The 22,437-nt window shown below is 40.4% G+C and overlaps 1 protein-coding gene across 2 annotated transcripts in view; it reads right to left on the bottom strand.

The window, feature by feature from the left end:
* Positions 1-242: 242 nt before the first annotated feature.
* FAM107B (family with sequence similarity 107 member B) overlaps positions 243-22,437 on the bottom strand; it is a 193,314-nt gene continuing 171,119 nt past the window's right edge. For both annotated transcript variants that reach the window (XM_016210047.2, XM_087825165.1), the window contains 3 exons: positions 11,464-11,647; positions 3,867-4,017; positions 243-2,882 (listed from right to left, as the gene is read on the bottom strand). In XM_016210047.2, coding sequence (XP_016065533.2) covers positions 2,766-2,882; positions 3,867-4,017; positions 11,464-11,647 — 452 coding nt within the window. In that variant the 3' untranslated portion in view covers positions 243-2,765. The remainder of the gene's footprint in view (positions 2,883-3,866; positions 4,018-11,463; positions 11,648-22,437) is intronic.

The raw sequence follows: 22,437 nt of genomic DNA, 5'->3' as shown, positions 1-22,437 counted from the left end.
GCCATATATTCTATGCAAAGTGTAGCATAATACCTTAGTGTGAATCTGACATATTAAATTTTCAGTCTGGACTGACACAAGGCAAGAGGACATAACTGATTTGGGTGTAAGCCTGCCAAGCAGAACAGTCATGAAAGAGAGACCCTAGAATCACCTTCTGATGTTTGAACTGAACACAGCCTACCCCTCCTTCCCCTTCAGTTCCAGACATCTATTTTAAACACATCAGACAAACACAGCTGCATGGTCCAAGCATGTGGTGATTTTTATTAAGAATAACTTTGGTTCTAAGAATTCCACCCTCAATTCTGCAATACTTTCCGTTAAAAACAATTATACAAGAGCAAATACAAAAAATATTAAATTATGAAAACAAATCCATTAAGGCTCCCTTTATATATATTATATACACTCAAACAAGTCAAGATTTTTCAGAGTAGAAGAATAAAGTCAACTGTTATAGCTTAGAAAGCAACACTACTTTACTACTAGGAGACTATAAAACACTGAACTAGTTTAAGAAAATCACAGAGTGGAAAAATGGAGCCATTTTTGTCAAAAAGTGGCTCGAAGCACAAAACTGCTCGATGTTCACGAGTCCTAGGGGTTTGGACTATACAGAATTAACGCGTGGGGGGAGACTGATGCCTTTTTAAATGCAGGCCTGTGAGCTAAGCTGACCTGGTGTCTTCAAAGAGCTTCTCTGTGTGGACCTTCACTGTTTAGTCGTAAGACATCACTGTTGCTATTTACAAATCTTCTTTTGGCCAGACCTCGTCCTACTAACTACAGATAATTCTGCAAATTTGTGAGTGAGACTGGGAAGGAAACACTTTGTAATTTATTTTTTCCCAGTGAAGAATGAATTTTAGGTAAGTTCTAGGAACAGAATTGGTCCTTCTGAAGGAGCCTGTTAGGGCCCTTGGGAACTTTATCAAGTGGCAGAATTGCTTCAAGGGCACAGGATCTAAAGATCTGACATGCAGTTAAAGGCTATATATGGGCCAGTCCTAAATCCTCATTTTACAAATCATATCATTAGTCCACATGCACAAAGAAAGAACTCCAGTCAGTGTGCAATCAGAAATGTACTTTCAAAATGATCAGTTAATGTACTTTCTTCTCTCAAAAGGAAAAGTGATGGAAAAAAACAGTTACCATTCCATCCTTCAAAAGCAAACTGTTATAGAGCAATATCTTATCGTAAGCACCTCCTATTTTATTCAAATAATACTCACTGATGAGAGAAACCCATTCCAGGTATAATCCGCATATTCTTGAACTAGCAGTGTATGATCACTGCAGTTACTTCTATCTTGTTCACATTAGGACTGAATATGAGCCTAATCGTAGACTATGAGAACTAAAGCAATCCTGCAGAGAGCCAATTTCCTACGCTTATTAAGAATTCAGATGCTCGGAACCCAGCTTTTTATAAGCCTTTAGAGGAATTCTAAGAAGAGTCTTCAGTGTACAAATTACTGGCTGAATCGTCTCTATGGAGAACATACTGAATCCACACAAATTCTCCCGGACCACCCCAAGTCGAATGTACCATACCAGCAGTATAAAATAATTCCGCCTAAGGACTCTGCTGTTATTGGTAACTGGGGCCTCGCTTTGAGCAGCTTCTCCCTTTCCCTTGGCTTTTCCTGAGATGCAGTACAGTAGTCATTAAGGTCATCGTGTTCAACAGCATCATCACAACTAAGAGAGTGGGGAAACAGTCTTTCTTCTCAAGGAAAAAAGCACACAAAGAAATGGGTAACATTCAACATGTACAATTGCTATGAACCTTCCAACCAGGCCTCTTGAAACCAATCTACATTTGCTTCCCATTAAAATACTCAAAGAACTCCTCTCTAGGCTCCCAATGGGAGCATTCCCCACACTGCTCTCAGAAGGAATCCAAAGATCTGGACCCTCTACTTCTGACACTGAAGTTGGGTTGTGTGGACTAGCTTTATTCTCCAAAGGGTGGGGAGATTATTTCCTACAAAAGGGCTAGTTCTGCAAGAAATTTAAAAAAAAAAAACCCTAACAGTTATCAAAGCAATAAATGGATTTATAGAATGTGCCTTCTCTAAACTGGAATGTTACCATGGAGCATAACCAAAAGGAATTAAAATAAGATCAAAATGGTGTTAACATATTTTTGTTTACATGTGTCTGTTTACATATTTTTAAACCTTCTCGCCTTACTGTTGTCAATAAAGGTGTTAGCTGTGCTCATTAACATCAGCATTCTCAGGTGTGAATCCTAACATGGGTGAAAGTAAAAATTAAACAAGAAAATTTTGGGTTCTCAAAATAGAATTGATGAATAGTGACTGTAACAGATCAAATGCATTTCTATGTGATCTAAATGGTCTAACAGATAACGACAGGAAAAATGAAACACATTTTCTTTAGGTTTTAAAAGGAAAAAGGTTCTTGCCCCACTAAACTTGGCTGGGGAGGAAAACCAAGTAGTGCAATTCTCAAGAATTTACTCCAGTGTCCTCTTCCTTTTGTTGTTGTTTTTAACGTCTCTGATCACAGGTCCATATCCCAGCTTAGGTGCTGGTCAACGTCCTTCGTTTGGCGAATAGGAACTGCAACTGTCACAGGTAATTTACCCACCCAGACCGTAGGTGAACCAAGACCAAATCCTTTTTAAGCAACAATTCTCTGCTGGCTGGATGCTCCCCAGGGGCTTCTGCCCTGAGATTAAGCGTTGAGGAGGAGCCTGCTCACAGCTTCAGCGCGAACTCTGAGGCGTGGGCCTATGACTCCTGGGCTTGGGCCACTTCTTGGCCTGTTCTCCTAAGATTGCCTTTAACCTTCACAAACTCTGGGGCGTTTTCTTGCTCTTCTTGCAGTTTCTGCTTCTCAAGTTCAAGCTAAATAAAATTCAGAAACAGGAAAATTATTTACAAACTGAGAGGCTTTTCAAAATACTCCTCTTTCCAAAGTCCCCAATGACTTTGTTTCCCAGTGGAAGAAATTCTCTCCTGGTCTCCAGTTAAAAAAAAATTAATTTAAAAAAAATTGTGGGTATGTGTGTCCTGGGGTAATTCCACACAGGAGCAGCAGCTGATGGGTTGTTACTACAAGCAATGCCGAGAGATGACGGGAATCTAAAAATCAAGGTCAAGGCAAGATCCTGTGATCAACACAGCTGCCCTGTACTCTCAGTGAAGTTAGCTTTCACTCAAGTGTTTGCGCTCCCAACACTGCTGTGAATTCAGTGATTGGCCCTGGTTTTGGCTTTGCCTTCTGAATCTCTCCTAGGTCCTCAACAGAATTCTGGACTTTACCTTTAAAGTATTTTATCTCACTTGCTCACATTTTACTTCATATTTTCCCCTTTCATGGTATAAGCATTTACATCTGACATGTCTGGTAAATTCTGCTTGTTCCAACATTCTTAGTTTTCAGGACAAAAAAGATAACTTGTGAGAAAAGTCAGAGAAAAACAAATACTGTATCATATCTCTTATATATGGAATCTTAAAATAAAAAAATTGTAAAGCAGAGAGTGGAATGGTAGTCACCAGGGGCTGGGGGTAGGGGTATAAGAGATGTTTAAGGGTACAGACTTGCAACTAGTAGATAAATAAGTCCTGGAGGCCTAATGCACAGTACAGTGATTATAGTCAATAAAACTATACCTTAAACTTGCTGAGAAATGATCTTAATTGTTCCCAGCCACAGAAGAAATAACTATGTGATGCAACAGAGGAATCAGCTAAGGCTACAACGGCAATCACATTGCAACATAAATGTACCAAATCAATATGCTGAATACCTTAAACTTACACAATGTTGTATATGTCAAATATGGCTCAATAAAAAAAGACCACTTTCATCCCAGCCACCCGTACCTGCTCCAACTTCTGCTGCCGTTTTAAAAGTTCTATTTCCAAGTCAGATTTCTTCTTTTGTGCTTCTTCTTCCTTCTGCTTTATTACTTGATCTCGTTTTCTTTTTTCCATCACCTTCTGCAGCTCTGGCTTATTCTGAGGGGCCAAACCCCTGCAAAAAAAAGCATTAACAAAATTAAAAAGTTGTAATATAATGGACAGATCTTTTATGAATAGAAATTTAGGGCATCAGCCACAGTAAAGGGGTGTAGTGAATTAGCATGACTGTGTACCAGTGGTGGTCTCAGAAATTCACGAGCAAGAAAGAAAGGGCAAGAGCGCCTTCCTAAAATAAGCAAAATCCATTTACTGAATAAAAATGTACGGAGTGCCAAACACTAGGCTATACAAAGGAAGTTAGTGGGGGTGGGATGGGCTGGGGAAGGTGGGGAACAGCATGCTCATTCCATGGGTATGACGACCACGCAAGATGGACATGGACACGAAGATGAGATGGCTTCACCAGAAATTTAAACAGCAAAATGGCCAAAGTTTCAGATTTGTAGGAGGGTTCTTGCATGTGTAAAGGCACGTCCAAGGTTTCATCATTACTGGCCACATAGAACTCTGACCCTCTCGAAAAGCATGAGTGATCCCTGCAGCTGAACCATTTCAGATGTGTGGCTGACTACTGACAATGCACGAAGTCAGGCTCCAGGGAAGTCCTACATTTCTGAGGAGTAAGTTAGGCTACCACCTCTTCAAATGGGAGAAACAAAGCCAAAACTTAGACATAGCAATCCTCCATCGAAGAAGTCTGTGGCAAGTCAAGGGAAGACCATTTCTTAGCATTCCAGCAAGTCTCTACTAGCTCTTAAGTAATCTCCACTTGATATTAATATTTACAAAGAGCATTTAAAATGACAATGAAAAAATCACTGAACAAGAAAAGTACCGTCAATCTCAGGCAGCAAAGGGTGTAAGCGATGGTTAGCAAATTCACACTCAGGCATCCACACACACGTACAAGACCAAACAGTAACTCATGCTTTTCTGCTGCTGAATCACCCTTGGACTGAGATGGGCCTGCACACCTTCCCACCACTCTCAGGTCTTGCTGATGACAACTGCTAGTCTGGACATCAGGAATGTCTACCTCGATGGCTGTTCTCCAAACTATGTGAATCAAGAAATGGGACTAATCAACTGATCATCTCAATAACTGTTAAATCAAATAATTTCCAAAATGTGTGCTCTGGTTATAAGAATCTCAGCCACAATCCTGTCTCAATATCTTTCGAGTTCACACTGTCACATCTATAAATTAATCCTCAATATCATACTTCCTCATTTATCTAGTTATAATCTTAAAATTCTGGCATCTCTCCAAGTTACTTATTTTTTTTAAATCGCAATAAAATTTTCAGTTCTTTACAGAATAAAGATCAGTATATTCTGTCATTAAAGATAAAGGACACATGGTCAAAATAACGTGTTTCCTCTTTCCCCATTTTCATTAGCAAAACTTTTGGTAAAAAATATATATATATTAAATTCAACCAAATTTCCAATAAAACAAGAGCGACAGGCTACTTTTGTGATTTAATTATGGTTTCACAGTTACTAAGATTGTATGAGGGGGACAGAGGTATAGACAGGCTATTCTGGAAATGAAACTTTTAATCAGCACAATAAAAGTTGCTGATGGTATTTTGTTCAAAATAAACCTAAGTGTCATTAAACACACAGGAAAATTTGTTTGTAAATAATCTGAGTAAAGACCCATTCAGTTTCATGACTATTAAAAAGCCTCTATGACACTACAGACAGATTTAAGGGATTTAAATTTTAGGATTAAGGATTAGCTCTCTGCATAATTTAAATTTCAAACATTTTTCTTTCCCTATACTTCAAAGGCAAAATTAACCTCAACTGTTATTAAATCCTTCTGGATTATGCAAAAGCTAATGAACAACTTTGATGTATGACACACTAAGCTGATATTCTAGTGCAACATATGAATGGATTTAATTAATATTCAGTATTCATTTTCCATTCGAAGATTTTACACAATGGGGGCAGTAAGATAAAATATTTAGTAACAGAAAGCTCGGGAAATGGTGCTCACATGATAAATGTTCTACACTTGGAACAGTCGAGAAGTCATACAAATTTAGTTAATATTTTATCATAGCCTATCACTTAATCTGTGCTGAAAGGAAGATGTCAAGCAAGCAGTGCCTGTATGATTCTCTGAGTCTAAAACTGGGTCAGACTAAAGAGAAATGAGCTTCTCCAAATTTCATAAAAACTACAGTATCATTCTGTGCATGACAACAGTTGGTTATCTTTAAACAATTCTGACATACAATTAACAAGTACTTTTAATCCCTTTACGACTGATCAGTGCTAAAGTCCTGGTGTCTTTGTACCACTCAAGGCCAACAGTAATCCTGAGTCTGCTTGCTGTGACTATTATAGTGGGCCAAGCCAATTTTTTAAGTTAATAAATGCTCCTTGCATAACAGGTGATTTATATGTAAAATAAAAAGTGAAAGCACACCTGAACTCTCTTTGCTAAACAGATCTTGGGAGCACCATTTACGCTGAGTTCTATGTAAATGGTGGCCCTGAAAACTGAACAAGGTAGAGGCCCTGCCCCATGGACCCAGAGACAACAGTGTAGTCTGTAGTCTAGGCTCCCCCATCTATACTTTTACAAAGCTCTTTTTCATTCTTATCATCTGCACAAGACTTCACACTATGAAAGTGCCATGTTCACCATTCCCATATTGCTATGCATTTAGGCTGTTTACAATCGTTCCCTATTAAAAGTAATGAAGCAATGGCCTACCTCGTACATTCATATTTGCACTCTTACATAAGTATCTCGCCTGGCTACAGTCATAGAAGTAGAACTGCTGGCTAAGCATCTGTACATTTTATAATTTTATGTATATTGCCAAACTGCCTTCCAAAAAGGCCGCAACACTTTATATTTTCACCACTAGTGACGAAATATACAGATAATTTTTAAAGGTACATTTCACATAAACCACTGAATACATCCACTCCACCCCCACTCTAGATATACCTGAACATCTGTGAATGAAACTGCCTCCTCACCTGGGAGGCCTGAGCCAGAGGCAAGGGCTGGCACAGACCCTAACAGAGCATGCCCACACAGCCTAATCTCCTGGGCTAATATTTTTCTTAGGGGGAGGGGAAAGGGGAGGGTTCGTTTGGATTTCAAACCCTTGATCTTTAATCTTGGAATTTTCTGGTCTGGCCTGCCTTGTGCTTAAACCATTTCTACCTGCATGAACTCAAATGCAAATACTTCTATCTCAATTTCCCGTATTTTTCCATGTGTACAGCAATGAGCATGTATTGAGGAAATATTTGTCCAGCAAAGAATGCAAATGAAGATACGAAGATCAACGAAAAACACAGGGAATAAAGACCACTGACTGAAATGTACAAGCCAAAGAACCAATTTTGGGGATGCATTTGAACAGTCGAGTATTCTGTATTTGTCCTCCCCCCAAAAAGTACTCTTATAGAGAAGACAGAACCTAAATTATATTAGAAATATGTTTAAGACCTCTTAAACACTAATCTTTCAACTTGAAAAAAAACAACTTGCCTCTTGAAATCTGCCCCTCTTATGTTATTGGGAATACTTATCGAATCTGAGAACTTGAAAATGTTCTTAATGAGCCCTTGTGGCAAACTGTGAGCAAGTTGATAATGTAAAGACTTTTAACCTGGAACTTGGCTAGTCCAAAAGATACCAAGTAGAGGAGCAGAATGATATTCTTAAAAGAGCTTAGAATTCAGAGTTAGAATGTCTATGAGTAGAGTATTTGTTCTCCTAAGTAGTGACTTTGCTTTTATCTATGATCTCTAAAAAGTAACTAAAAAACTCTTTGAACTAAATGCTACAGGGTTTTGAGCCAAATTTTTGGCTATGGAGGGCAAAGGTCCAGGGCTCCACAGGAAGCTTGTTTTGTGTTGATCTCATTTCTGTCTCTCTCTCATTTCCCTACCCCTTTTCTAATTTTTATTATTACTATATTTGATTGATCTTTGCCTTTTAATTTAAACTGCTTTTAATTCTATGTGTATTTCTACCTTTTTATTCCAAAAAAACCTACTGTAAAATCTTGAGAAGATTCCTTAGCCTGTTCCTCTGAGTTTTCTCTTATTAACATGTCAAATTAGGGTAACCCCAAGATAACACATGTTAGATCACTGGAAAGATCACTGGATTGGACAAGATAAAAAATGGGAAGGCCCTTTATAAATTATAGAAAGTAAGTAGACTTTCATTATGGTACAAACCAGTAAGCAAGTATGATTACCCTTTAACCAAACATATATATATATATATATAAAATTTTAAATGTATCTTTATTGATTTCAGAGAGAGGAAAAGAGAGAGACAGACAGAGATAGAAACATCAATGATGAGAGAGTCATTGATCGAGCCCGCAACCCAGGCATGTGCCCTGACCGGGAATCGAACCTTGATCATCTGGATCCCAGGTCGATGCTCAACCACTGAGCCACGCCCGGCCGGGCCCAAACATATATATTATTGATGTGATACTTCCTATTTGGACTTTTAACACCCCAGTGACTTTACTGGACAGATTTTCCAGACAAAAAATCAATAAAGAAACAGTGACTCTATATGACACACTAGATCAGATGGATTTAATTGACATTTACAGAACATTTCACCCCAAAGCTGTGGAATATGCATTCTCCTCAAATGCACATGGGACATTCTCAAAGACAGACCACATGTTAAGACACAAAACAAGTCTCTACAAGTTCAAGAAGACTGAAATCGTATCGAGCACCTTCTCGGACATTTACACCATACTATGCAACTGTAAAAAAAAAAAAAGGATCCCTTACCCTTTGAGACAGCATGTGCGACCTGGAGAATATTATGCTAAGTGAAGTAAGCCAGTCAGAGGAAGACAAGTGTCACATGATCTCACTCATATGTGGAATCTAATGAACAAATAAACTAATGAACAAAATAGATCCAGAGACACAGAAACATGGAACAGACTGAAAAATCTCAGAGGGAAGACAGGGGTGTGTGAGTGGGGAGAGATTCCCCTAAGAACTTATATGCATAACCAATGCACACAGACAATAGTGTGGTGAAGGCCTGGGGGGAGCACTGCAGGGGGAGGGGATCAATGTGGGGGAAAAAGAGGACATTTGTAATACTTTCAACAATAAAGACAAATTTTTTTAAAAAATTAGAAATAAAAACTCCACAGCCTCCAAAATGTATATGTGATAGAAGATGAATAAAAGAAACTGCTTGAGGAGTTTTCACTCTAAAAGCCTCTTGTAATTCTATTAAGAGGACCCTACCAAACTAAGATTTACCTTGAGAAACCTGAAGACATAGGATAAGATACATTCATTTAATTTTGAAACCTGCCTCCCTCCCTCCCTTTCTTTCCTTCCTTCCTTTTCTTCCTTTTCTTAAATGTACTTCTATAGCCAGACCAGAACTTTTCAAAGAAGAAGGGGGAAAAGCAATAGGAATTTCCAGATGACACTAAACAGAAAGTGAAAGATGGTTGAGACTAATTGGACACTTACTATATGTCATACTTTTTTTTTTTTTTTTTTTTTAATTTTTTCATTGATTTTTTGAGAGGGATAAAGGGAGAGGGTTAGAGAGATAGAAACATCAACGAGAAAGAAACATCACTGATTGGCTGCCTCCTGCATGTCCCTACTGGGGATGGAGCCCGCAACCTGGGCATGTGCTCTGACCAGGAATCGAACCAGTGACCTACCTCTTGATTCTTGGGTTAATTCTGAACCACTCAGCCACACCGGCTGGGCATGCCATGCATTTTAAAAGGTATTTATACATGCTATTATTTACTTTCATTTTTATAAGAAAGATATTTTTATCTCCTATTTTATTTATAAAGAAACAAATCTCAAGAAGGGAAATCTTGTCTAAGATCGTAAAGTCATTTCCTTCTGACTGCAAATCCCACATCCTCTCTGGCCTACGGTACTTGAGGTAACACCAGCATTCTCTTAAATTAGTTGAGCTGGGCCTGGCTAAAGAGTCACCTGTGCAAACCAAGAAAAGAAAGCATAACCCAGACAAAGTCAGATGGAAGAGTGCTCACAGAAAGTGCCTATTCTAAAAATTTTGGAAACAGATTCAATTGCACAAACCTGTATATTTTACAGAAATATTACCGAGGTTACTAAATAAATTTTTGCAGAATAATTTGTAGCCTATAATTCAGAAAATAGTTATTCTATCAATTTTAGTTTTACCTTGCCTACTCCATTCAAGTCCCCTACTCCACTTTACAGATAAGGGAACTGAGATCCAAGAGGTAAAGGCAACCAGAAAACCACTTAGTTTAGAAAAACATTTAGCTACTCTTTTTTGGAGTATATTGAATTTTGTATCTTTCCCCCAAAATGCAGACTTTCCCAGGCAGGATTATCTCTCAATTCAGTGGCCTATTTAGGAAACTATGGAGTCCTATTTTGCTTTGGGCATGATGATAATTAATCCTTGCTTTTACTTTTACATGACAAACACCAGTAGAAGCTAAGCACTATTCAGAAAGGATCATACTTGCATTCAATTTCTAAGCATTAGCCCAGCAGCAAACTAGTGAGCACTGGGGTTGAAAGGGAGTGAGTCATATTCCCACAATCTAGATGGAGGACAGGAGTTCTCACAGAGGTACAGTCGGGAAGAACTGCTATAAAAAAATGCCCCTTTGTTTCCTTTAAAATACTTTTTTAAAAATTTTAAATTAGGCCTTCCCTCTAAAACATGACCCTAATGCTTAACTTGGTCTGTGTATCTTTCAGTCCAATGGGTAGTACCAGGGCTAAGCAATGAGTGAGTGGATGAGTGATCTGTATAGTCTCACAGTTCAGATCAACTGTTTCATTCTGAAGATCTGAAAATAGTTCCAAATGAAACTTAAGAAAAATCACTTGGTCTGGTGCTACCAAGGCAACCACAGGCACAACCCAAAATTCAATAAATCTAGGAGCTTTTTTCATAGCTAATTTTTAAGCTGAGAATTTTGTATGGCCCTCGAGTGATGTTATAAATATCCAAATGGCCCTTGGCAGAAAAAGGTTCCCCAGCCCTGGTCTAGAGATTTCAACCTGCTACTTACAAATGCTAAAGTAGGCAACATTATATTTGACTTCCACATATTTGCATATGTAAGGGGCAAACACAAAATTTTTACAAATCTAAGAAATAGATTTGTAGAATATTTCTCTTTGGCTTAGGACACTCCTTTTATCCTTAGTCCAGACCCTTCCATCCAAATTTTAAAATCTGCATCCATTTGAGAAGCGGACACAGAACTGCAGACTTCTGAATAACACCGGTAGTGGTAGCTGTGCCTGCTGCTGGCTTCACTTTACAGAGCAACATCTTGGCTCAAGGATGCTAGAGTAATTAGGAAGCCTCAAATATAGTTAAGAAGCAAAAAAGTCTTTGAAGCCTTTGTAAACATAATCAAAATTAAATCTAGTTACCTTGAAAGTCCCTCGAGAGAAACTGCTCAAGAAATCATCTTACCTTTTCTGATTCATAAGAAGCTCTCTGTGAAGATCTTGATGGTTGCGTGACGTTTTGACGGGGTTGACAAGTTTCTGAGGCCTAATTAGTTCAGGATTGTCATCTTCTATATAGTCTGGCTCGGCCATGATGTTTCTTGGAATGAGATATGGGTCCTTAAGGTCAGGATCTTCAAATGGGTTGTCTGAAATAGAAAGACGAGACTCACTGTGGTCTTTTCTGAGAAGACATCTCGCACAAATGCGGGGGCCCAGCGCAGCTGTGCAAGGCACACGTGCGGAACACCTCATCCTCCTTGGTCCACTCTACTGCTTCATTCAGAAGTTCCCTGAAGTGCTGTAAACGTAACTGGGGGAGTAAAGGACAAGGAAGAGTGTCCGTAGTGTTCTGTGCTGCCTATGACTAAAGCAAATAATCCCCTAACCTGGCTCTGGTCACACCGTGAATTTCAGGTCCCATACGATGCTTCCGACCACCAGGTCTAAAGACCAACTCAACCCCACATGTAGTGGGTGCCTTGTGAATATATGTTACATTTAATGAGAGAGAAGAAAATAAATATTCATTGGAAGCCAGAGCTGGGAGGAAGAAGGCAGGCGGAGCATCAGGCAAGGCAAGTCCATCTGGCAGGTGTCCTATTGCCAGAGACTCCGAGGTTCACCTCCTGGTTCTGGCCCCATCCCTGCTCCCTTGTCCCCAAAGAAAATCTGGCAAGTATTTCAAGATAATGAACACTCCACTTGATGCTCCCTGTCCCTGTATGATGACTTTATTTTCCAAACCAAAAATCAGATAGATGCAGGAATTATGGAGACTACTTGACACAGGGCCCTCCCTAGAAAAGTCCAGAGGACATGCTGACTAATTCTGTCCCTAAATGAAATGGTGGTCCTCCTGTGAACACTCACACCCAAGACTGCCACCTCCCCCACCTCTCCAGGGAAGTCAGCTGTGCAGATGTACTTCTGTCACGAAAGGCATTCTGACAAAGGTAACCACAGGTTTCTGTCTATTCTCTGCAAGAGCTAGAGCCACTTCTCTCCCAGTTTTGAATTCCAAGGTCCAACAAAGTGCCTGGTACATGGCAGAAGCTGAATAAATGTTGAACTAAATCAAATCTGTACTGAACAGAAAAAGTGGTGTGAATATACTCCTAGACAGAAGCAGGGCTCCATCTTTATTTCAGCCATGAAATCAAACATCTGAGGAAAGTGTGTGTTTACACACGGGGCAGGGGTGAAGGGAGGAGAGAACACAGGGGTGTGCTTCCATGGACTCTGCCATGGTAAGGAGGGCACTAGAAATGAACAACGATGTGTACCAAAAAACCAACAAGAAAAAACAGGTCTAATGGCTGCCAGCTACAAGCAGGGGTTTTAGTTTCAAAGTCATCGATGATAAAGTTTTCCTGAATCCCTGAACTGGCCCAAGACACTGCCATATTCTAACGCGTCCAGTAAGAAACGCCATTCGAAGTGGCAGCCAGCAAGACCGGTGCTTCAGATACAGTGCACGACCATCTCTGATCCTAGCAGGAATCCTAAGAATACAGTTAGAACCTTCACTTTACAGACAACAAAAACCAATTAACTCGTCTATGCTAATATTGGCAGTAGTGTAAAGCTTGAATCAAAATGAATAGAAATGAATGTCCTCTGATTCCAAAATCTATGTTCTGTCTACCAAATTATGAAGCTTAATATTTTTGTAGAAAAATATTGTGACAAGAGAGGATAAACACCAAAGGATAATCAAATAAAAATAGAAAAATTGTAGATGTGTCATTTATAGATTTTAGGTACAACTACATAATCAAGGCTCAAAATTACCAAATGATCATACACATATATAAAAAATTACACCAAAGATTCCTTAAACGCTACCTGCATTGATCTTTTAAACAAGAATGCCTCTGACCTTCACAAATGGAGAATTACAAACCTTGCAGATGCTGAGTCAGCGATCCCATCACAGCCAGCCAGACTTTGATATGCTGGCCCTCAGAAAAATGTGGTCCTGAAAATGAAGTGCACCATACAGCCCTCTGTGCAGTCCCAATTGTCTTTAAAAGCTAACAGCAGTTTCATTCTAGTTAATCTTTAAACAAGAAGGCCTATATGCTTCCATAAAAGGATCTGTCTCTCTGCCAGAAACCATGGATAATCTCCATGACATCAAATCAAAGCAGATCACTGCCTCCTAAAGTCGCTTTACAGTGGGGGAGGGGAGGCCCTATGGACTTGTGGGAAAGAGCATTCCAGACAGAGGGACAGCTCGTGCAGGAGTGCACCTGAGCGGGACAGGAATAGCAAAGAAGCCAGGTTATAAGGACTGGCTCTGGCCTCCACTCTGAGGGACAGTGGGGAGCCAGCCATTCAAGGTTTTGAGAAGAGAAATGGCAAGATCTGACTCATGTTTTTAAAAGATCTCTCTAGCTACTGAGTTTAGAATGACTGAAGCAGGCCAGGAAGGAATCAGGGAGGCAGCTGTTATAGTAAAGCAGGTGAGAGGCAGTTTAGACAAAGACGACTGCAGTGCAGGTTAGAGGACAAACCAATCACGATGTGTTTTGAAGGTAAAGCTTCGGGGGTTTCCTACAGGACTGGAGATGAGGTGTGACAGACATGGAGGAATCTGGCCTGAGTAACTAGAAGGTTAGTGTTGTCAAGGTGGGCAGGGTGTGAGCAGAGCAGACAGATCAGGAATTCCACTTGGGACATACTGAGTTTGAGGCATCTGAGAGCAAGAAGGCAAAGGCAGCTAGTACGCAAGCCATGAGCAGCTCTTCCCTTTGTCTTACTGATTTGACCTCTGTGGTCCCTCACTTCACCTGTATCCCTTCTCTGCCCTTCCATTCCCACTATTCCCACAAGTAGAGGTAGCTCAAGATCCCCACTCCCAGTCTTTCCCAAAGGTCAGTGCCAGGGTACAGACATGTCTTGGAGACAAGAGGTGGGTTGAGCTTTCAGTGTGCAGAATGAAAAGGCTTCTGTCCTGCCAGTGTGGCTCAGTTGATTGGGAGCCATCAACTGGCACCAAAAGATCACCAGTTTGATTCCTGGTCAGGCCACATGCCCAGGTTGCCGCTCAATCCCCAGCAGGGAGTGTGAAGGAGGCAGCTAATTGATGTTTCAATCTCACATCGATGTTTCTCTCCCTCCCTCTCCTATGCCCCCATCTCCGAAAAACAATAAAAATATAAAAATGGGGGGGGAGGGCCTTCAGTTCTCAGTCTCGTTAACAAGTTCTAGCCTGGGTCAATTTTTTCTGATCTCTCTTTAGATTTAGTGTCTGGTAAGTCCTTCTCCCACAGGACCAGTGTCGTAAAGCAGCCCTCAGCCCATCTCTTACTGGAGAGAGCAGGTGGGTGGGGGGCTGGAGCAGTTCTGCTGTAAAGGAAAATGCAAACATTTTCCTTGCTTCACAACTGGAGTTGGGAAAGGGGACATGGAAGCCCCTGTGTCTGAGTCAAGCGTGTACACTTCAAGCCTGCCTGTGGACTAGGCTGAAGCCCTTGCACCCTTCCTGCAGTAGACCACATTGGGATCCAGGAAAGGTCATCTAGTTAGGAGGGGCTCAACTTACTGGGAGCAGCCTCTGTCACTCTGTGTCCATACAAGGGTGGTGGTGGCTGCGGAAGGATCAAGGAGCTGGTTCTGGCCACTTCTCAGTGATTTTCCACCCTGGCACTATGACCAACATATGGCAGTATCACTTAAATAACCTTGTTCAACTTGCTTCCCTTTGCCAACCACGTTCCTCACTGCCACCAAGGCTGGGAAATGCCACTCTGATTCTAAGGGAGCTGCACCACTCCCACCAGCAGGGGTGCTGGTCCTCTTCTTATCTATCCCTGGGCTGCCACAAGCCAAATTTCACTCACCCCTTCAAATCCAGATAAATGTCAAATCTTCCACAAAGCCTTCTCTAACTTCCCAGTTGCAATGAAACACTCTGACCTCTAAACATCTATGGGATTTTCTTTGTTCCCTTTTCCTAGTATTCACTGATCTCCACCTTGTATTATAGCAGTACGTATAAAATCTTATCATTTCTTCATTGCAAAGACCACATCTGGTTTATATTCACATTCCTCAGTCCCCTTGGACTCGGTCAATAAATATTAATTACTTAAATGAAGTAACAAAGTCACAGTGAACTACCAGTAGAGGGAGCCCATGACCTGTCAAGTCCACAGCAGCAGGTAAAGCACTGAAGGTGGAGTTGGGAGGACAAGCCTGTTTCCTCACTGAGCATCAAGTAATACAGGCGCCAGACAGGAAAGATGAGACAGAAATGTGTGGGAGTAAAAGCACTTTGTAAGTGGGTTTTATTGTTACTACAAGGAACATTCTTCCAGAAATAAACATGAAGACATTGTCATATTCACTCCTCTGGTCAAGTGATTCATAAAGTAATTTCTTTTTAAAGTATCAAGTCAATGAAGAAAAACTAGTGTCAACTAGTGTAAGAAAGAAAACTGGCTTGAGATCTTGGACAAAGCTTAATAACTCCCCTGACCCATAAGCAGAAATGAGTGTGGTTGTAAGAACTGGTTGAAATGTAGATGTGGTACTCTGCATAATCCCTGGCACATCTGTGAGAGAACTCAGTGAGTGGAAGCTACTATTAGCCAAACTATGTGACCAACACCATCCCATATTTTAGTTAACAGTCTAGGAAAACTTGTACACAAAACCCCAACTTTCTAGGCCCTGGTTTTTTCAAAAACATAAGAGTTTAACTAAATGACCCACAGGCCTTCTCACTGGTAAGCTTCAATGATTCTAAGACCCATTTGAGCTACACACATTAAGAACCTTCTGGAAAGTGTAAAAAGGTCTATCACACCTTCAAAGTGCTGCACAGAGTTCTGAACGGCTCTAGCTACACTGTAAGGGTGTAGCAAGAAAACAGACAGGCCAGATGATAAGGGCCTGTTCTGAGGTGGAGGGGACTCACTCAAAGATTTTAAGCAGTTGAATAATAACGCAGAATTGCATTTTCGACAGACTAAAACTATGCACCTGCTAGAATTCTGTCTTTAAGTTCTGTGAATCAACAAGTCAACAAATGACATCATGACTAAATTCCACTCTCCCGGAGGAGAATCCCATCCTTATAGATGGATTTGGGTTCTTGCTCCTTTTTTTCCCTTTCAGAGGTTCATTTTGGAGCCAGATCTATGCATGTCCTGGGTATTTTGTGTGAACTGCTTTTCAAAGGTTAATAAACATTGCCACAGAAAAAATGTCACAACTGGATTAATAAATAAACATTTATTGCATCTGGGTTTTCCATCATACTATTTTGGCTCCAGTTGTTCATTTGTGTATTTCTACATCAAAAAGGTAAAATTTAAAATCTCATCCCATGAGATTTAAAACTCAGACCTTATAGGTTATGTTAAATTTCACCTAAATGGTTTGACTTTAGGTGGTGGGCACACAACACAATACAGAGATCAGGTATCAAAGGAGTGTATACTTGAAACCTATATGACCCTACTGACTTTAATTTTAAAGTCACCCCAATAAATTAATTTAAATTAATTTAATTGTACCTATAAGCACTAATAGTTGAATCCTCTTGAAAACAAAGCACTAAGAGTTGAATCCTTCTGAAAACAATACCTGAAGCATAGCAATGCATACATTTTTCAGGTGTACTACAACCAATCAAAGCTAAACAATTAAAATTTGAATTGCTACAGCTACTTCTGGAAAACTAAAAATAATTCCAAGACATTCTTTAAAACAATTTGTTTCCCAGGCTGTCTCTAAGATATTCTAGCAATCCTCTGATAATTCTGAAAGATCCAAGTCACTTTTGATTGCAGGCCAGCAAACTCTAGGCCTGGGTCAGGCTGAAAGTTTGGGAAAGGCTCTCCCTGGGCTCCAAGCCATCTGCTCCACACCCACAGTTCCCAGTAGGGAAGATGGGAGTGGAGAAAAGGGGGCAAAGTGCATTAAGCTGGGACTTTCTCCCAAAAAGCAAAGTCTTTTACTGACAAACTCCTGACTTGCTTGGCCTAAAATTCAGTCTTGGACTAGGAGACAGTGACATCATCTGGTACCCATACTCATAAAGTGCCCACGGGACCTTTATGGCCACAAACCTAAACTAAGGCTTACAAATGACGTCCAACCAGAGCAACCTACATAAGTGCAGAAACGTGACTTTCCCCCTCTGCCCAGCCCCACTACAGCTGGAACTCTAAACTCACAGTAAATTGGCTGCAAATATGCTGCTGTACAAATGCCAAACAGGGAGGTTCTTGGGAAAATATCAAACCTTTTTTTATTAGATTTTTTATCTCCTCAAAATGTGTTTTTACATAAAAAGGCACATATTTTATATTTAGAAAGTGGGAATGGAGGCAAGAAACTTCAGAAAGGACACATGCCAATAGAAAAGATAAGCTGGTCTGGGTGAGGTAAGACCAGTAGATGGCGATGGCTCCACAAATAACTGGGTGTCCCTTTTTATGACAGCCAGAAGAGCAGTGATGCCTCACCATGGACCCCAAGCACTGTGAGTAAAAGTACACATGGAAAGCATTAGAGATATGCGATGGAAGGAGTCATTGTGTGTCTGCCCTCAATGTTATACATAAGCTCCTCCCCATCATTTAATCCTGACAACAGCCCTATGAGGTGGAGGCTATTATTCACAATAGTCTACAAAGTAGGCTCAGACAGCTTCAAGAACATGGGCTCCAAATTACACTGACAAAGTCTAAATTCCAGCTTCCTCATTTACTGTACATACATGTGCCTTTAGGCACATTTCCTCACAAATTTAAAAAAAAAGAACGGCAGATGATCTCACAGGGCTGTTATGAAGAGCAAATGAGAAATGCATGCCAAAGGCAGCGTTAGAAATAGTCAACCTGTTATTAGTGCTGTCACTGGCAATACATAACAACAAAACCAGGATTTGAACTTGGGTCTGGTTCCAAAAGGATGCTCTTTAAGCATTCTACTCTCTAGACTGAACTAATGAAGGAGAACTGGGTTTCACTTTAACAGGATGATTTTCTCTATTTCTCCAAAAGGTTGTAGAAGCTTCCTAACATCATAGCTTTATAATCCCAAACAGAAAACGCCTTGTAGAAGGCCACGTTAAAGTGAGGATAAAAGTCAAGGAAGATATTTTCTTTAAAACATAAATATTAATGTAATAATGTTCATAGCAGTGCTGTTCATAACAGCCCAAACTGGAAGCAATTCAATGCCCATTATTAGTAGGATACATCAGAATACTACACAGTAATGAGAATAAACAGACAAGAGCTGCAAGCAACAGCATGACCGAATCTCACAGACACAACATTTTTTTCCTATGACATTTCTAGAGAGCAAAGCAACCCCACCTCAGCTCTCTCCTGTTGCCTCTTCTGTCTTATGTCCCTCTTTATTTCAATGTCCCCAGCTTTAATAAATGTGCTCTCAAAACCATTTGGATTCTTGTTGTGAAATCTTTCCTGCACAAAGTCAAGAACCCACACACTACAGGTCGACCCTAGGCAGACCTGCTAAGGGCCTGGTCCCTTTCTAATAACATGTCCACAAGGGCTGTGATGTGTGAGACAGCCAAAGATAAAAAATCACCACTGGATTATTAACAAAAACATGGAAGAAAACAAATCCTGTGCAACAAACATTCACTGCCTGAGCAGTGTGTGCCTACTCTCATAATGGTCCACATTCAGGGGTTTTCCTCAGGGCTCCCAGGGCTCCTGAATTCTTAGAGTACACTTTCCTCAGCCTCTCTCTAGAATCTGAGGCCACTGTTAGTCTCCTCGAGTTGAAAGCCAGCCCTTTGGGCAGCCCTCTCCTGGTTCTCCTCCCACCTGTCTGCCCAAGCGTCCTCCCTCTCAATCTCTTGGTACCAACAGTTCTCCAGGAACAGGTCCCTGGCCCTACACTCTCCTCTCTGTCTTGCTTTTGAAGGCCCCACACACTCTTGACCCTTCTGCTAGGTGAGTGATTTCTACAGTGTTTGTAAAGCTTACTTCTCCACGAGTCTTCCCATGGCCACTCCTGAAGAGACATCTCCTGCTCGTCTGGACAACTGAGTACAATTTTACTTGATCTCCCTCCCCCAACAAATTTGACATTTTTCATGAGTCAATTTTCCACTTGTCTCCATGTTGTCTCCCTTCAAGGCTGTCCTTTCAGAAGGGAAGAGATCTCTGACTGACTGAAATCACTCCCCCACAGCTCTAGCACATGCCTCATATATTCAGCCTTATAGTAGCCACACAGTGACCAGTTGATGCAAAAATCATAGAAAGCTGGGACCACAGACTCCTTGTGCCTTTGGCTGAAATCGGGGGGGGGGGGGGGGGCAGAAACATATCTGGCTTTACTCCCTACTGCATCCCCAGTGCCATGCCTGTGTCACACCATGGGCACACTATAAAACTGTACTGAATGAAGGGGGCAAATACTGAAGGACTGGAGCATCCAAATGAAGTAACTCATTCCATGAAGCCTTTCCTGATTCCTCTTGAGGTTTCCCTTCTTCCTATCCCCACAGGACACTGTTAATACTTCTCTTAGGATACTTTCACCTGTTTCTATTAAATCTAGAAATTTTGTTATCCATCACATTAAACTCACAAAGAGAAGGCCTTTTACTCATTTCTTATCCCCAGAAACATCTCAGTGTGCCTTCCGCATATTGCTGACCAGCTGACACTCAGGTCAAGAGAAGTGTAGTTCAGATTTACAGAAGGGGCCAAAAACAGGGAGGGGAAGGGAGGTCAACTTATGTTTTGAACAAATTGTCTGTCCTCATTTGATCTTGAAGGAGCTCAGAATGAGTTAGATAAGTGCCTGCTTCTCTTGATAACAGATAAGAACAGGAAACCCAACCAAATGCCCATTTTTCTAAACCAGCTGATTATGCTCCCTCTTGAATACAATAACCCAAGAAGACCCTCCCTAGAAGTCCACAACATTCATTGCTATGTATGAGCAATGAGTCAAAGATAACTCAAATTGTTATCTGATGGGAAATAAATATGAGTATACAGGCTTGCATAAATATTCCAGGAAGTAATTAGCACTTCATTAATATGCAGCCCATTAACCTGCACGAACCTCTAAGCAATTGAAATGCTGTCCAATTAACAGATTTCTTCAATAACTGATCACCTTAAACTCAGTCTTAAAATTGTCTTATACTGATAAATTATATTTACCAAATAACATTTGATAGATGACCACTGAGTGATTCAGAGGTTCTCTGTCTCCTACATAAAGCAGCTTGATGAGATCTGACGTTCAAGAACTCTTAATTTTACCAGTGAAGAGTGTGTGGTCTAACAGCATCACCAGTGATAGAAGGCCCAGTTTGTATGCAAAGCAGCTGTTGTTTTTTAAAAGAATTATCGATCACAGGTTGGTTTGTTTTTTACTAAAAGGAAAAGAAGAAAACCATTTTTTTTTAAATTGCACTAAGAAAACTAATGTTTATGAATTCCAGAAACTATGGGTCTGGCGCAAGAAGAGAGCTACCCTACGTGCAAGATTCCTTCAAAGTTTTGGGACCAAGGAGGATTGTGCAGATGTAAAGAGAGGCATGGTTAAGTTCCTGTGACTCAGGAGTAGTGCAGGTTTGACTTCAAGTCAATTCAGTGTTCCCAGGCTGAACAATAAGACCATAGTCACCTCTGCTATCTGCTTTACTGCCCACCATTCAACCACTTCAATTTTCAAAAGCTCAGCTCTCCAGAACAAGGAAAGGAAAACCGGCCAATTCTCTGACTATCTGACTTTAAAAACATAGGAGGTGAAGTTTAATTGAAAATAATGAATTATTTACTTCCTTATCTGTAAAAAGAGAAGGCTGGACCAGATTACCCTTGAGATCTCTACTAGTTCTAACATTCTGGAAATAGTACAGAAGATTCCAGTTTATCTGTTGTCTCCACTAAAGGGTCTGAGGAGTCAAGGGCTGCAGAGCTTGGGCCCCACAATTAGGGCCAGACAGACCTGGGAAGGACACTACTCTTACATTCTATACATACCTTAGCTTGACCTCCACTCCTGCTCACCCTCGTTCCCATGAATCACATACTTCTCCGCATGACATCTATGCTGAGTAGATTTTCTCCTAGTGATGCTTCCTAGCCACCCTCATTCCAAGTCCCTTTAGAAGAGTCTCAACTGCTCAGCCCAGGGCTAGGGATGTCCACACCGGAAGAAGTACGGGCTAGACTTTATTAAATCAAAACTCCAAATCTAGGTGGTTCCTAGATATCACAGTCACAAGTCACACATTATACCAGAGCTGATGAATAAAAATGAAGCACCATGTATTCTTCTTTGCATAAAATCTATATTAACTACATATTACACCATAATTAAGTGAACTGAAGTCTGAATCCTAAGCTTACTCTGAAATCAAGACACAAGGCAGTCCCTATTGCTCCTCCCCTAGTTTCTCTTGATTTATCTTTGTCTTCTCTATAAATCCATAGACACGCTTCTCGCCTATTCCCACCAATCCCAAATACATATGAGTTTTATAGTTAATAAACTGTTTTCTCCTCACTCTCTTACATTTAGAAAATCAGTATCTCCTCTCACAGGCTACCATAGAAAGATAAACTTTGCTATTTCCTTTCTGGAGAATGTTGGGAGTACCTGAAGAAAGGCTTTAAAGTGTGCACACCCTTGAATCTAGTAATTCTACTTCTAGGAATTTACTCCAAGGAGATAATCAGAGTATGTATAAGTACATTTTATCTATGACAGTGAGAAGAAAAAGGAAACCATTAATGATCTAATAATGGAATACAACGCAGCCTTAAAATCATATTAAAATAAATAATGAAAGGTGAATTATTCACAATGTAACAAGTGGGAGAAAATATCAGGTTCCAAAACAGTATGTATGCTCTTTGTTTTCTAGTACGTGCATTTGTGTGTATAGAAGCTATTACTCAAAGTATAGTCCAAG

Source organism: Miniopterus natalensis, chromosome 1 (genome assembly GCF_054644295.1).
Source record: "Miniopterus natalensis isolate mMinNat1 chromosome 1, mMinNat1.hap1, whole genome shotgun sequence".
Classification (NCBI taxonomy): Eukaryota; Metazoa; Chordata; class Mammalia; order Chiroptera; family Miniopteridae; genus Miniopterus; species Miniopterus natalensis.
Note: the sequence above shows the minus strand (reverse complement) of the source record. Positions and strands in the feature narration are given on the sequence as shown.